This window comes from Bacillus rossius, chromosome 12 (assembly GCF_032445375.1).
Source record: "Bacillus rossius redtenbacheri isolate Brsri chromosome 12, Brsri_v3, whole genome shotgun sequence".
Classification (NCBI taxonomy): domain Eukaryota; kingdom Metazoa; phylum Arthropoda; class Insecta; order Phasmatodea; family Bacillidae; genus Bacillus; species Bacillus rossius.
In genome coordinates, this window is record NC_086339.1 from 940,186 (window position 1) to 955,754 (window position 15,569).

A 15,569-nucleotide genomic window follows, 5' to 3' on the forward strand; every position below is an offset into this window, starting at 1 on the left:
TATACATGAAGAAACAAATTAATAATAACGTTTTCTTTTTGAAAAAAAAAAGCTGCGTTTTGTTTGTTTTTGTTTATGATTTTTTATTTAATTTCTGTGTATCATCCAGCAATAGTCCGCCATCATATTAACGTCCCAACGGCCTTTATATCTTCTTTCCATATCTTTTATGTCCTGATGAAACCGTTCACCTTGTTCTTCACTGTAGTCGCCTAGATTTTTTGGGAAACAATCAATGTGAGACTTCAAAAAATGAATTTTCAGACTCATATTACAGCATCAATTTTTATAGGCGTTTAACATTTCCTGGACAATATTTTTATACGCAGAATCGTTTGTGTTGCCTAGAAACTTAGATACGACATTTTTAAAGCCATGTCAGGCATTTCGTTCCAAGGTTGTCATCACTTTTTAAAATTCTGTATCCCTAATCAGTTTCCTGATATCAGGTACCGTAAATATTCCCTCTTTCAACTTCGCATCAGATAAGCTAGGGAAACATGAACAAAGATACTTGAAAGTATTTCCATCTTGCGGTAATGTCTTTACGAACTGTTTGATCAAACCAAGTTTGATGCGAAGTGGTGGAAACAATATTTTTTCGGGATCCATCAAGCTCGGGTTGATGACATTTTTTACTCCAACTTTCAATTCCATTCTAAATTTCCAATCAGTTTTTTCTTCATTGTAAATTTCTTGCTCTACTGTCCCATTCACAAATATAACAGGGAAATTTTGTGTAGCCTTGCTGTTGACCAAGAAGCATGCATATGATTTTTAAGTCACCGCAAACTAACCATTTGTGTTCGGTGTATTATATTTTCTCCAAAACATTTTTTAAGTTTTCGTAAGTTTCTTTAAGATAAACTGAATGAGCTACAGGTATCGGTGCAAATTTATTACCGATATGCAAAAGGACAGCCGTTAAGCTTCTTTTTGAAGTATCTATAAAGAGTCGCCATTCTTGTGTATTGTATTCGATATTGAATTTTTGTATTAAACCGCCAATATCACAGCAAAATACTAAATTATCTTCTTTCTTAAAATACTCCACAAATTATTGTGCTCTGCTTCGGAACCAGTAAAACGTAGTTGCAGCATCTAATAAATTGTTTTCTTTTAGTCGAGAACCGAGAAGTTCTGCAGCATTTTTAGGTAATCCAAGATCCCGTACCAAATCATTCAGTTCTTGCTGTTTTAAAGGTCGAGGGTCATTTGTAGGGTGAAAAATTTCACCACTGCTTTGCAGAATATCACTTTGTTCTGAGTTTTGTGATAAAGGCGTTTCAAAGCTGTTAGTGTTAGTAGGAACTGGTATGGGTAATTCGGGTCCATGTGGAACTGGCTTTGTTACAGACGAAACATCAGCGCAGTTTTTAGAATTATATCCTGTGACATTGGTCAAATAAAAATAACAATCATCTGTATGATTTTTTTTTGTTCCCGCCACAACATAAGAATACCGAATGACAATTATTTTGATTTACCGTAAGTCCACTGTCTTAACACTTCAACACATAGCAGGCATACTGTATGCGGAACCCACTGTTTCTCTTGGTAACATAACCTCATTCCGAAGTAAGCATAATAAGCATTTTTTACAAAGTCTGTTATTTTTAATTTTTGCTTAACTATTGTATATTGTCCGCCAATATAGCAAAATACATTTGGATTGTTATTGCAACTCCGAGGAGCCATAGTTACAGATTTAATAAAACAATCTTTTATTACACGTTTTTTTCTGCAGTTTAAACCACTATGATTAGTCATAGACTACATAAAACCTTTTTTGATACTTTTTCTCACAGGGGAAAGGCAGGTTAGTAACAATAGATTACAGGATGGTCGGTCATAGAGTATAGAATAGAAATACAGATCATGGAATCAATTAAAAAAAACGAACTTACCGATCTAACAAACTATTATATATTTATCTATATGCAAAAAGAATGTGACGTGATACGTTAAAACAAAGTTTATATTTGCTATATACAGACCAACATCTACATGTTTGTGATAAATTTATTTAAAACACTTTTTCATCGCAGACCTGTGTAATAAATAGAACTAGAAGGAAAACTGATTCAGACAGGAGCTACTTCTTCTAACTAGCTAACAACTCGCGCGCACGAGAGCGCCAGCCAACTTTTATGTTGAATTAAGTTACAGGAAGATTTATTTTAAAATGTTTCCCTGTCCTGATTATGCTAAAGAAGTTATAATTAGTGTGCAGGCGTATTGCATACACATCGCATAGAAAACTATAGCCTAGCACTCGATTTTACTGACTTCTTGTTAGTTTACATTCGATGTCTTTACGAACACGCTGTTTATGCTGCGCACTGCAGTTGCAGTAACACGCAAGTAAACAAAGGCTACAAGCTAGAGTCAATTGTAGAGAACGAAAAAAAAGGTCCGGTTTCTTTTGGGGTAAGGCTGAATTTCACAGACACGTACATAAATATTTATTTAACAAGTGGACTACAGTCAACTTAGTCACGTGGAGTGCTCCAGGCCAATAAAAGAAGTGACCATCTCGTGCAGTTAAAAAAAAACAGGAACAAGTGTCTTAAAGCTCTGGCGTGTGCCAGTGTGGCAGTTCTGCCAGGTTTTAAACTCAGTTACGTAAAACCTGTTGACATTTAAATACAAGAACACTTGCCAAGAATGCGAAATTAACAGCAAAAAAAAAAGCGTGCAAATTAACGAAAAGAAACTAAAAAAATATATATATTATGGATCAGTTCCAAGACTTTGTAAGAATCATCGGTTTATGTTCTTCTTTAATTTGAGTATGTGACTTATCTCACAAAAACCATATATCCTCAAATCATTAATAAAAATCCTTTTTGTTCATAACAAATTATTTTAGTAATCAAGAATTAACACTGAAATGTACGATATATCGTCGTATTCACAAACTTAGCTCATTAATTTTGACGGCATAAATTATATTTACACAAAGTAAAAATTTCAAGTTCCTTTCAATTGAAAATTTTGTCTAAATATAAATGTTTATAACTCAGGTATTCGTTTTTTGTTCATCGGAAAAGCATTTCACGTTTATTTACGTACACGATACATCTAATATGTAAGTTAAATATGGGTAAATATAACTTAGTAAAGGTAGTAAATAAACAACTGCGACTCTACATACATAATACAAAATGTAGGCAACCTACTTTAACGTCCTTGGCATCAGAGGGGCAACTGGCTAACCCGGATGGTTGCCCTAAGGCGCTACGCACGGCTCAAGTAAAGCAGAACACACACTCTGGCCCTGGAAACACGTGTTCCCTCTACTCACTACTGCGCTACCGCCATGAACAAGCGACAGAACAAGCACACGGCTTTGCGTTGCACAACTCTACGATTCGCAACGTTACGTCACAGAAAACTGCTACTGAATAACTATAAATTTGAATCTCGAACGACTAAGAATATATTAAAATACTTAATGCTCAGAAATAAAACAAAGTTAATTATAAAATGTATTAATTTTAACTAGTAAAAAAAGCTTAAAATTACGATATAAACAATAGGAATGAGAAAACGTTTAGACATACAACTTATTAGTAGAGACCGGAAAAATTCGCGGATTCATTTCACGACAGCCTGAAATTCAAATAGTTATAATTAGTACTGCCTCTGCCATTGGCTCACAACTCATCTGGATGACTCTGGGCCAGTGTGTAACACTCAACTGTAGCTGTATCGAATCACATGCTGCTACGTTGGGACGTCTCACAAGACAGCAGCCAATGAGTGGATGGCATTTGTCCGAGTGTACGTAGAACTATGGAGTTCATCCTGCAGGTCATTTAACCCGCGAATTTTTCCGGTCCCTAGGAATAAGTGTCAATTAAGAGTGCACTCCTTGCACTAAGGACGCCTGCTGCAAGGTCACTGCGAGCAGCCCTGGGCCGGGCGTGGCGCTGATCGGATGGAAATACTCCCTCTGGAGTCCGCGCGAGGACGTGACCTGACGAGCGAGCGAGAGAGAGAGAGAGAGAGAGAGAGAGAGAGAGAGAGGACACCCCCTGAACCTCGGTGTCTGCCGTAATGACACTCGGACCGCCCACCACTCCCGATCACGCGGTCCCGCCTACCAGCCAATCACTGCAACCCCAGCTTCCCACGGACCAATCTCTCCCGCCAGGCGTGAGTTGAGCGGTGAATCACTTACATTAAAAAGACAATAATAACGTCGGTTGAAACCACAAACACAACACAACCTCTCCTGCGGCGGAGTGCGGGAGATGATTTAGATTGTCAGTTTCATTTTTTCCCTAGGGCTTAACGCGCGGTTGAAGCGAGATGGTCAGCGGAGACGGGCTGCGGCTCGCTACCCTCACTACCGGGTAGTGAGACACGTCCCAAGCCCCGCCACGACAGCGTCTTCAGTGCGTAGTGACGCGTAACTTGGAAAATTACAAATAAATAAAGGTCACATTATTCTACTAGGCTGTACCTTCACCTTATGGGTGTCAGAAAAAAAAGCGATATATGTTTGCACATGTTACCAACGTGGAGAAAATGTAACTGAAAGCTCAACTAGCAGCTCAGTATGAGGGCCTGTGTGAACGGACTGCCTGAGAAGTCACCGAGGGGCATCTCCCTGACAGAAACACGGACGGGCGGAGGAAAGCGGACAGCCGACGAGCACCAGGTGGAATGTCTCGAGAACGGGAGAAGAGGCGTGTCCGTGGAGAGGACTGGACCGGCCAACGGTACAGACCCCGTGGAGCTGGGCTGCAGCTAACGGGACGCCTCGACCACTGATTGGACGGCGACTGCTGGACCTCGAGATGTGGGACTGTGAGGCGGGCCCACCACTCGAACCTCTGGAGCGAGGTGGTGCATACTGCATTCCAGACGACCCGGTTACAACTCTGGTTTCTGCTTTACACGGTTTCCCCAAACACTCTAGCCAAACTTTGGCATGGACTGCGTCATTATACATCCATATAATTTATTTATTTATTAAGAGTCGACGATCAGACATAATCCAAACTACGTTGGCATTATACAATAATAAAACAAATGCATAAGACAAACAATCAAAAATAAATACTGAATGAAAATACGGGAAAAAATTAAATGTGGAAGGTAATTTTTTTTTGAAGATCTCATTAAAAAAAAAGAAACTTTAAATCAGTTGAATTAAAATAACTAATAAAAATAATAATACTAAAAATAATATGAAACACAAAGTAATTCACGATTGAATTCACATTCAAAATACATATGTCCATCACACATCATAAACGGATGTTAGTAATTCATATAACTAAATGTGAAGTACTATACAGGCTGCACTAAGGGCTGATACGGCAGGGCTCAGCTGCAACATCAGAGCGACGCCCTATATGTGCATATACATATTGTTCATTAATTTTCCCTAACGCAAGCTAGTGTGTGGTGTGCGGTGTGCAGTATCCATTGTGCAGTTTTAACACTAATAGTAAACTTTTGAACATTTTACAAAACGTAAATGTAAAATTTACAAAATTAACTCTGTATTTCTGTGACGATAAAACATGTCGAACTTGTTTGTACATATTGAAAAATGATTGGAAATATTTAACAGCATAGTATTGTGCAATTCACGTGGTTCTACCTTAGTGTTACAACGCATAGTCTATTTCGACAGCTACTTTCCAAACAATTATTTGTAAAATACAGAGAATTTGTTGACTGTTCGCCACGAAGGGCTTCAAGTGCATTCCAGCTGACGTGAACATTTCAGAACCCACTTCGACAGCTGTCATCCCTGTCAACAACTGTCACAGCCTGCTGTACACCTGTGTCAACCGACAACACACCAGGACAAGTAGTCACGAGTCAAGGCGAGGTCTCGCTCGTCATGTGTAGTTACTGCGGTCTAGTGTCGTTGATGTTGTTTTAGGAAAATGCCCACGGATCTTTCACTACACACATGTTCTGCAGTTACATTTGTATGGCTTACATTTTGTCTGCTGTTTGTGTGAAAACGGGCTGTAATTAGAGACCTGAAAAATTAGCTAATTCATTTCGTGTTATGCTAAAATTCAAATAATTATACCTTAGTGCTGCTTCTGTCATTGGTTCACTGTTAATCTTGGAGGACTGAGGGCCAATTAGAGACCCTCACTCATAGAAGTGCCGAATCACAGGCCACCCAGTCGAGACGACTCACAAGTCAGCAGCCAATGTACAGGTGGCATTTGCCCGAGTGTGCAGAGGATATTGGAGTCTATCCTCAAGGTCATTGAACCCGCGAATTTTTCCGGTCTCTACTTATCATGTGTTGATATACCAGCAGCCGAAGTTGGTCGGTGTAATTCAGACACACCCTGTCCCATTTCGGAAACACGCTTGGCACGTGCACGTGCTCGTATTGGCTCCCCCCACCCCCCCCCCCCCCCCCACCACCACGCAACACGGGCTGCCGAGAGACCGAGGTTGTCATGTTGCGGCGAGGACTGGTCGAGGGCCCATTTGACTCGACTGGCACGCGGTACCTGGTGGCGTGCACATTCCCGTGTGTTCCTGGTGTTTTCATTAGACTGTCTGACCTCTCTGTATGAACGAACCACGCCCTCATGATCAGATCCTCTGCCGCCACTCGCGATAACCCCTGAACGAGCCTCAGTGGCCGCGCCAGACTTCGTCCAGAGAACGTGAGAGATGCCGCGTTCACGAGTTTCTTCACTACGAACGTTGAATCACGCTATTCTACCTGACTGGGGTACATTCTGGTCCTAGTTTTGGTCGTAACTTTTCTTTGGTTTCCATGGGCCCGTATTTATTGTGTGTTTTCCTTCTTGTAGTCTTGTAGTCTTTTTGTTATGATGAGCTAGCTTACTATTTGTACAGGCCTTTTTATAATCGCATAATTATCAGAAAAAGTAAGATGACGAATTTAATCTCGGGAGAAATTTCTGTCACATATGTTTGGCATGAATGTAGGGACTTGCAAAATTCGCGGATTCATTCGGTGATAGGCTAGAATTCAAACACATATACCTCTTAGATAATTTTGCTATTGGCTTACTGTTCATCTGGACGAATCTCAACTATTTATATACCCTCAACCAAAGAAGGGTCGAATCACAGACAAACCAGCTGAGACGACTTACAAGTCGGCAGCCAATGAACATGCGTTATTTGCCCGAGTGTACAGGGGTATGTGCAGTCTATCCTGAAGGCCATCGAAATCGCGAATTTTGCAGGTCTCTGGGCATGAGGTACCGAGTTACACTGAAATTATTGTTTCGTATGCTTCAGTAGTTGATTAAATGGTGTTTGAACATGTGAATATCCATATGCACTGTGATCAGTCCCTAACACTGTTTTCCAATATCCCGTCACATCCTGTCTGGTACTTGAGTCACAACTGGCAGGACTCGCGACTCACCGACAGCTCCTCGCTGCGGTACGCGGTGAGGGTCTGCTCGTCCTGCAGCAGGACGCAGAAGTACGGCTCCCAGGACACCAGCGGCACCCGGTCGTCCTTGGAGGCGAGGGCGGGTCTGTGTCCCAGCTGCAGGTCCTTGTCTGCGCAGACAGAGCACAGACTGCGCCTCAGTCCCGGGGACACTTACACTGCATGTCTGATGTTGCCTGCACCACATCAGTGCAGATCCCAGCATGAGCCTGTATGCTTCCACCAGGCGACAGTTCTGCAGTTTTGTTCGGCTTATGCACACAGGCCCCATATTTTACCTGCGATTTAAAATTCACGTTCTTTTTATTAACAGTATATTATAACCCCATTCATATGTAATAATGATTCAATTCTATTTGAATATCGAGGGTTATCACTGACAATTCGTGTCAAAAAAATTTTATAGAATTTTAAAGAGGGTTACTAAGTCGAATAAACTTACTTCCGTTAAAATAAAATTTCAAAATTTATGTTCGATGACGAGAATTAATCACTCGCGCTCTACCCAACACACACTCTGCGCTACATTTGGTGAGTCAGGATTGAACCTTCAGTGCTTCTTTATAACTTATAAGATAGTATAAGCCTGGTACACACGATGTGACAACAGAAGGGGGATGCTGGTACAAATAAGCCTGGTACACACGATGTGACAACAGAAGGGGGATGCTGGTACACGCGATGTGGCGACACGACATGAAGGAGAGGGTGCCAAGTGGTCATGGGCTCTGCGCCGCTGCGGAAGAAGACCCTCGCTGTCCCTCCCCCTCCCTCCCTAGCGACTTCGCACGGGCGTAAAAGCGACGCCCCAACTGTATTTTTATGCGTCGCCAGCCCCTGGGCGCCGGCGGCCGCGCCTCGTAAAGTGGTTTACGAGCAGAGCAGCGGCCCAGCAGACACGGGCGAGTTTACTCCCTCGTCGCGCCGGGGGGTCATGTGGGGGGGGGGGGGGCACCTGTGCATCGAGGTCCAGTGGTCAGGCACACTCGCCTCCCGCGCAGACTGCACGGGTGATACCTCCTGCGATGAATGAAGTCGCGTATTTTCTTTCTTCAAGCGAAGGTTAGGATGTAGGGAGTAAATTCATGTAAGTCGTCATCGACATGGTCACGTGACGTGTTAACGATAACACTATATCTGTTCCTATTAGTGTTCAATTTGTGTTATTGTTCAATTTTTATTATAAATCTTAAGTATACGATTACTGTGCAGTAAAAAGTGAGTAAAATATATTAATATTTTCATATAGATATATATTTTGTATAACGAAGAAAACGGAGTTTTTGTATCAATATAGCCTAAAAATTAATAACATCATTATTATTTTTTTTTAAACCTGCAATTCCTATGCAATGCATATTTTATAGTAATTTAGGAGTTATTTTACTGACGTGATAAAACAAATTTGCTGTGTGATATTTTTTCGTAAAAATCGCGAAAATGTCTCTGATTTTTTATCAAAAAATATTTTCGTATGTTACGCAATTATATTTTACAAAGTTAGTATTTCTTATTACAAATTATATTTGTATTTTCTTAATTCTATTACTAATATTAATAAAAGTTACTTATATTATTATTATTATTATTATTAATTCTATAATTTGAAGTTTAGGAAAAAACGTTGCGAACATTATATTGTTATTCTCTCTAAATACATATTTTTAATATTTTTTTAGATCCTCGATTCTGTGTGGAAAACGTTAAAGATGTCTTCAGACGACAGAAAAAGAAAATTGAAAACAACAACTGTTTGTTTATAGTTTTAAGTTTTCACTTCTGTCGGTAATCCTCATGACTGCTTTGAATTTTTTTTATTGACAACCTTGAAAGATATTGGTGAAGCCAGTTTAGTAAAATAAGCTGATTGCCAGATCTTCCTGTAAGAACTTTGAAATATTACCATTTTTAATAATATATTTTGGTAATCAGTTAAGGGGGTTTATTACTGACACAATTACACCCCTTAATAATTTTTTTTGTGGGATTCTAAAGAATCAATTTGTTTACAGGGCATCGCGGAAGAGGGAGTCTTTGAAAGTGACTGCGCAAGATTTTTTAATGAGTTTTTTTTTTTTTCGTTTGAGTTGTTTTTGAAAGACGTAGGGTCACTTGCGGGGCGAGTAGATATCACAATGGAAGGAATTGGGCAGTGACCAATAAGATCTGAGCCGAAACCCAATGCGCCATGATTCCCACACATGGTTTGACAGCTTGGACCGATTGTGGGGAGAGAAACTCTAACCGCCGAGACGAAGACCCAGTTTTCAAAAGTAGTTCTGGGCCAACCAGCTAGAAAGTAGCTTTCATAATATACTACTAACAAAGCTATATTGATTGTAAAATCTAAACACAAGCTATTGTCAGGCAAACAAACCAGTGAAAATTAATTTACTTTATTTTGGTGTGGCTTGACATATATTTCGCATCTTCTGCTAATTTTTATAAAACATAATTTTGCATTACAAAACAGCATTAATTAGCTATCGCACAGTTTAAATTTCTGTTACTAAGCAATAAGTCGTCAAGTAGTTAAATTAGCATTATAAACCTAACACATGGATTTGAATTCCCCATCAGAATTTTTTCGTTAGTAGTTATGGGCAGGGACACCTGTATTTCGCGATTTTATTTCATGTCAAGGTATTTCACAAAACACTGTAGCTGTTTCTAAGAGTCATGGCTAGAGACCTGAAAAATTCGCGGATTCATTTCGTGTTATGCTAAAATTCAAATAATTATACCTTAGTGCTGCGTCTGCCATTGGTTCACTGTTAATCTGGAGGACTGAGGGCCAATTAGAGACCCTCACTCACAGAAGTGCCGAATCACAGGCCACCCAGTCGAGACGACTCACAAGTCAGCAGCCAATGTACAGGTGGCATTTGCCCGAGTGTGTAGAGGATATTGGAGTCTATCCTGAAGGTCATTCAACTCGCGAATTTTTCCGGTCTCTAGTCATGGCAAATTGTGAGGGTGCAGCAGTACGGTGACCACATTCTCATTGGCCCCCGTCAAGAGCGGGACGACACCTCTCACCGACCTCAGCCAATAACCACAGGAGAAAAGCTACAGTATTTTGTGAAGTACCTTGACACAAAATGTATTCGCGAAATACAGGTGTCCCTAGTTATGGGCCCCCAACAGATGTCACATGCCACGTAAACACGGCAACAGCCTCACTTGTCGCTCTATGTCTGACGGCAAGAGACAGCTGACAGCTGACAGCTGACAGCTGTGCCAACAACGAGCGAGGCTGGCTTGGAGTGCCCGCCCACCCGACTGCCAGGCCTGTGATCCACACGCCGCGTGCGTGGGCCGTGCGTGTGTCCGGAGCAAACAAACGAAACTCAAAGATTCTTTACTGCGCCGCTGCTGATGTGCCTTTTAACACTCAAAGAGTGTTCAATTGTAACATTCGTGTCTTGTTGTATTATATGTAGAGACCGGAAAAAAATCGCGGATTCATTTCGCGATAGGCTAAAATTCAAACACATATGCCTTTAAGCTGCTTTTGTTATTGGTTCAATGATCATCTGGACGACTCTGGGCCAATGGGAATCACTCAACCAAAGAAGTATCGTATCACAGGAAAACCAGTTGAGACGACTCACAAGTCAGCAGCCAATGAACAGCTGCTATTTTCCTGAGTATACTAAGGGCTGTGTAGTCTATTCTGAAGGTCATCGAAAAAGCGAATTTTTTCCTGTCCCTAATTATATGACATTTATTATTATTTTCTATATTAAATATTTCATTAAAAGTAACAGTATAATAGCAGCGTTAAAACAACTATTTTTATTGCGATTCTCGTGAAAATGCGAGGATTTTAAAAATTTGGCGAGTTGATTTGGCCTCAAGGAAGCATTGTTTCGCTGATTCTAAAAGCAATTATTAGCATAGATTCTCATCCCTGAACCAAACCAGAAACAGCTGCAAGTGCAGCGACGGAATGTGCTCAGCCAGAGACAGGACAGCCACCAGACCGCGGGAAAGCGGCCTGTGGTGTCTGGTATGTCGATGGAGGCAGCGGCAACTACAGTGGAGGCACCTGGACTCTGAAAAATGGCTTCCAGAGACAGTCACCGCCGTCGGGGATCGAACTCGTGCTTGCCGGCGTCTGTCTGGTGCGCAGTTTCTCATTTCGCACCAGACACAACCTGCTCGGCGTCACAGACCTCACCCCAAGGACACCCCGGCCGACTGGCAGACGGAACTGGCCCTAAACGACTTCTCTTACGACGTCTTTCGATTTATGGAACACAAAGTCTAGACGGCGCGGTGCTCAGACACTGCCCTGCCGTCATGGTTTCATGCATCCCGTCACTGCGGTTAAGACTCGCACGGGGTTTTTTCTCGGGCGTTTCCCGTTTACATCACCCATTTCTCTGGGAGGGCGCAAACGTTACATGTGCCTGTTTCAGAACACAGATGGGAGATAATGAGAATAAGGTACACAAGAGACAAAAGAAATAGGGGCAAGATAGATAAGTATTATGATGACCCTGCTGTCATCCGGATATGATTGGAATATTTTAATATAATGTATATAGTCTTTAACTTAACAATTGATAATAAATTATCAGAAAACATTTAAATTGATATTTGAAGTGAATATTTCGAGACACAAGAGAAAGTATAAAGGATGAAGATAGAAGCAACGATGTTTCTGTTGCGACCGTGTTGACGTCACACTTCTTCGGCGCGATGGAGGCGTGTCAGTGAGGCGGGATGATAAGTGCGAAGCTCGCTGGTATCTCTAGCGCGGTGTCGCCTCTAAGCGCAAGTTTGTGGACTGGCGCGCAGTCTTCTCGTCGTCCATACAACTGTGAAATTTGAGCGGTGACCGTAACATTTATATAGCGGAGAAATGAAGATAAAGGTGTAACACAAGTCCCTTTAAGTGCTTTCAAGAATCTGTATCGGTTGATTTAAGCCTAATAATTACTCTGAAAACGCGCCTTTCAGTCATTTTAAATATTCTAAAAAATACACTTGGAAAACTTAATCCGGAAACCAACTACTTATCGGCTCTCAGCAGATTCTTGGATGTTCTTCGAGAACAGACTCCACTCGGATATCCTGAAGCTGTGCGCACCGTGTATGGACAGAGGGAGGGCAGTGGCAGGTTGCTCGCCACACGTGTAGCTGCGGTCCCGAGGCTAGCTGCACCTCGCGGGAAGCCTTCTCTTCACAGACGAGAGAGACAAACGCCCGATCGTGCATCTTCGGTTGTTTTTTTGTTCATAATAACTCATGATAGCTAATTTTCAATTAGGTTAGGTTAGCTACATTATAAATACTTTAAAACATTGTGGACGGTTGATTTGGTTAGGATAGCTACATTAAAGATACTGTGAAATCATGTAAACAGTTTCCTAGCCCTGGATAGCTACATATTAAAAAGTTATTTGCTAAGAAACCATAAAATGATTTTACAGTATTTTTAATGTAGCTATACTTACCTAGTATAACCAACCATCCACAATGTTTTAAAGTATTTATAATGTAGCTAACATATCCTAATCGACCGCAAAATTTAATGCCACACAGGTTAATACAATGAGATAGAACGGGGGGAACTCCGGGCGTGGCTCTCTCGCCTGTGAAGTGAGGGCTGGCTGCAGCTCGCGGGCCGCCGGAATGTGGGTCAGTGACCAAGAGCCGGCCGCGGACAAAGGCTGACCTTGACAGCGGCGCGGGTCCGACTGGGCAGGCCATGCGTTACCGGTTATCCGGGCATCGCCGCCCGACGACGCTACATACCCAGGTGCGGGCGGCGGCTCTCGCCTCGGCAACACTCCTCGCTGCCCTGCTGGCTGGATCCCCTTCGCCGAGTCCAGCCACGACACTGCTACAAGCAGGGACACTGGATAATAGCGACTGGAAAAATTCGCGTTTTCGATGAGCTTCAGGATAGACTACACAGTCCTCAGTATACTCGGGAAAATAACGGCTGTTCATTGGCTGCTGACTTGTAAGTCGTCTCAACTGGTCTGCCTGTGATACGATACTTCTTTGGTTGAGTGTTTCCCATTGATCCAGAGTCGTCCGGATGAACAGTGAACCAATAACAAAAGCAGCTTAGAGCTATGTGAAGCTCGTCGACGTGACGGGAGCGCGTGATGGCGGATGAAGGGTCCCTCGCTGCTTCCGGCGACAGCCTTTCAGCGAGGCGCAGCCACGAGACCCGGGGCTGTGTCTGTGTCTGTGTCTGTGTCTGTGTCTGTGTCTGTGCCTGTGCCTGTGTCTGTGTCTGCGCGAGGCCTTGGGTCACCGGCAGTCCTGCGGCTCGTCCAGTGTGACAGGTATAGTGAGAGATAGCAAAGTGAAATATAGGGATGGATATACAGATGGATATAGAGTGATAGATTAAATAGTGAGAGACAGCCATAGAATGAGAGATAGGGATATTAAGATAAGCGAGTGAGGGATATATATGCATACAATGAGAAATAGATAGTGAGAGATGCATTCAGAGTGACACATATATATATATATATATATATATATATATATATATAAAATTCTCGTGTCACAGTTTTCGTTGCCATTCTCCTCCGAAACGGCTTGACCGATTTTGATGAAATTTTTTGTGCTTATCCGGTATCTATGAGAATCGGCCAACATCTGTTTTTCATCCCCCTAAATGTTAGGGGTAGTCCACCCCTAAATTTTTTTTTTATTTTTTAGACAAAATTTTTAATTTCTATTTTTTTATGATACAACATACAAAAATACATACAATCCTCAATTTTCACCCTTCTACGATCAACCCTTATTTTTTAATAGCCATTTTAGTAATTTAATCATTTTTCCTCTCCGGTCGAAAACTGATCAATCGTCATTTAATTAGTTATCCCCGCCAGATGTCTACAGGTGTCACTTCTGACCCAGTAAACAGCACGGAGTAGGGATGAGAACGAAGCCGGTCTCCTTTCTTTCTCACTCCCTACACAGTTGTCGGCCATCATTATTGTTTATGCATCAAGTGTAGTAGTAACGTTGACAACTATTATTTTGCTATTTCAGTGTAACTCTCATATTAACTTTTAATCATTCCTATTTTATCAATAATAATTAAATTATCAATTTTGAGTGTATTTTGCACGATTAGTTAATCAAGTGATTTTATAACCTCAAAAGTACTTAACACGTGACACGAGCTTCCAATAACAACGGATTTTGTGTTGTAAGTATACTTTTTTTTATTTATATCGAAAATGATGTTGATCTTATAAAAATGTAATTTTAATTTTATTTTATTAAAACAATGTAATTGAACAATTAAGATTTTCATAGTTTCCAACAAATCAATCATTATGAATCTTTATTTTGAAATGTCAATGGAAATATTGGTTGTATGAAAAAATTATAAGAGACAATGTTTTCATAAAATTTAATTTTTTACTTTTGTTTGAAAAATTTTTCCATTAAAACTTATATTTTTGTTATAAATCATTTCAAAACTGCGGCAAAAATCCTGGCCCTAATTATACTTTTAAAATTTTTCATCATTAAATAATTTCATTAATTCTATTTATGTATGTTTTGTACAGTGAGCAATGCCAAGAAAACGCAAAGGGGCTGATTTGAGCCGCAGTACAAGTAAAGCTCGAAACTTGCGAAATAGCAGATCCGAAAGAACAGAAGAACAAATCCAGCAACAAAATACTGATGCACGTGTCAGAATGGCGCAATTGCATCAAGAAGAGCCGGAAGATACACGAGCTGAACGCAATGAAGTCAGAAGATTAGAACAACGACAATCACGCCGTTTCACAGTCAATAGACGAAGAAAAAATGACCAACAACGACAACAGGTACATCGAGCATTTATATCTGATTCATTCCTGCGTCTAGAATTCCAGTATGAGCCCGATATTGAATATTATGCTCATTCAAAAGTGGTAATTGGTGCTATGGACAAGGAATGTCCGCATTGTCATGCTCTGAAATTCAAAAATGAGCCAGCTGGGATGTGTTGCGCGTCAGGAAAAGTGCAACTACCTGAAATTGAAACACCACCTGAACCATTGAACGGCTTACTTATCGGCACGGATCCAGATTCTAACGTGTTCCTGAAGTCAATTCGAAGATTCAATTCATGCTTTCAATATACACATTCTAACATACATTA

At 41.1% G+C, this 15,569-nt stretch overlaps 1 protein-coding gene across 2 annotated transcripts in view; it reads right to left on the minus strand.

Moving 5' to 3' along the window:
- Positions 1-15,569, minus strand: part of LOC134537324 (ras GTPase-activating protein raskol) — a 327,338-nt gene that overhangs the window by 167,069 nt on the left and 144,700 nt on the right. For both annotated transcript variants that reach the window (XM_063377629.1, XM_063377628.1), the window contains exon 2: positions 7,400-7,539. In XM_063377629.1, the coding sequence (XP_063233699.1) occupies positions 7,400-7,539 (140 nt within the window). The remainder of the gene's footprint in view (positions 1-7,399; positions 7,540-15,569) is intronic.